The 1,418-nt window shown below is 70.3% G+C and overlaps 1 protein-coding gene across 1 annotated transcript in view; it reads right to left on the bottom strand.

Annotated features, from left to right (window-relative positions):
• The window catches only part of RNF44 (ring finger protein 44), a gene marked incomplete at its 3' end in the record, with an annotated part of 9,593 nt that overhangs the window by 2,857 nt on the left and 5,318 nt on the right, over positions 1-1,418 (bottom strand). Inside the window, exons 2-4 of the mRNA XM_019505949.1 lie at positions 958-1,192; positions 423-590; positions 40-213 (exon numbers count right to left, since the gene is read on the bottom strand). Of these exons, the coding sequence (XP_019361494.1) occupies positions 40-213; positions 423-590; positions 958-1,192 (577 nt within the window). The remainder of the gene's footprint in view (positions 1-39; positions 214-422; positions 591-957; positions 1,193-1,418) is intronic.

The following is a 1,418-nucleotide window of genomic DNA, read 5'->3' as shown; positions in this document are numbered from 1 at the left end:
CACCTGTCCTCCCCTCCCCGCGGCTGAGCAGGGGCTCACCATGCGTGGGTGCTGGGCCTGCAGAGGGACAAACTGGCCGAGGGGAGCCATGTGTGGGGGCTGGTGCGGCGGCACGGGCGGTGGCGGGTGCAGGATGTAATGGTCACTGGAGATGAGCGGGGGGAAGGTCTGGTAGGAGACGGGCAGCTGCTGCATGGCGCATGCCTGGATCAGCTGAGAGAGACAGAAGCAGAGCAGCCATCAGCAGTGCCCAGGACCCGCCGCGCAGCGGCCCCCCCGTCCCCTTCGCCCCCACCCCCAATCCTTCCTGCTGTTCAGGCAGCCAAAGATGCCCCCTCCCCGTTCCCTTCCAGGCTCAGTACAGCCTGCGCCGCCCAGGTCTCAGCTCCTCCTGCCCCCTCAGCACCGCGGCAGGGTCTCACCGGGGGCGGGAGGCAGCAGAGCGGGTAGTGCTGGCCACTGAACATCACGGAGCATGCTGGGAGCTGCTGCGCGCTGCACCCGGGGATGTGCTGGCCCGTGTGGAGGGGGAAGCCTTGTGTCGTGAGCGTGGTCACCGTGTAGGAGAGGGGGACGGGGCCCTGGTGCACCTACAGGAGAGACCCTGGCTGTCAGTTTGCTGCACCCATGCCCGTCGGGGAGCATCAGCCCACCACAGCGGCCGTGCCCTCCCGGCCACACTCCGTGCCAGCTCCGAGCACAGGCAGCCAGGCTCTCATCTCGGTGCTGGGGCTGCCCGGCCTCCTTGTCAGCGCAGGTAGCGACCAAGCGCCTCGACTGCACCGCGCCCAGCCCAGCCGGTCTGCCAGGCGCTCTTCTGCAGTGGCCCAGCAGCACGGAGATTTGGGGCACGGGGGACCCCTGCGAGGTCTGTGTGGGGCATCTCCAGACTGCCGCCACAGCGCTCGTCACGGCAGGGGGTCAAGCGAGAACCCAATCCCCCCACACCCCCCCCACCTGCTCGTGGAGATCCACCATGAATGGGTTCTGGTGGGGCGGGTGCGCAGCCGGGTGCAGCATTCGTGGCGGCGTGCTGGCCAGGGCGTAGGCGCGGGGCTCATCTATGGAGACGGGCTGCGGCAGGGGCGGCGCCTGGGGCTGGGCGAAGGCCGGCAGCGGGTAGCTCTCATCCTGGGCCAGAAGGGTTTGCAGAGGTCGCTCGCGCCGTGCCCACTGACGCCTGGCGGGGGGGCTGAGAAACACACCAGGCATGACCCTGGGCCTGGCCGCCGGCTCCCCGCAGGACGGGGGCACACGGGGCCAGCGTGTTCACAGCATCCCCGTCACGGGGGCCTGGCTCTTGCACCCGGGGCCAGAGGGTGCACCCCGTGCCCTCCCCCCTTCCAGCGCCCCAGGGAGCGTGCGGAGGTCTCAGCCCCGGGAAGGGACAAGGAGCACGCAGCCCTGCTCCCGGGGAC

This window comes from Gavialis gangeticus, unplaced genomic scaffold, assembly GCF_001723915.1.
Source record: "Gavialis gangeticus isolate Ggan-Ray unplaced genomic scaffold, GavGan_comp1, whole genome shotgun sequence".
Taxonomy (NCBI): domain Eukaryota; kingdom Metazoa; phylum Chordata; order Crocodylia; family Gavialidae; genus Gavialis; species Gavialis gangeticus.
The sequence above is the reverse complement of the archived record's forward strand: the minus strand, read 5'-3'. Positions and strand labels throughout refer to the sequence as shown.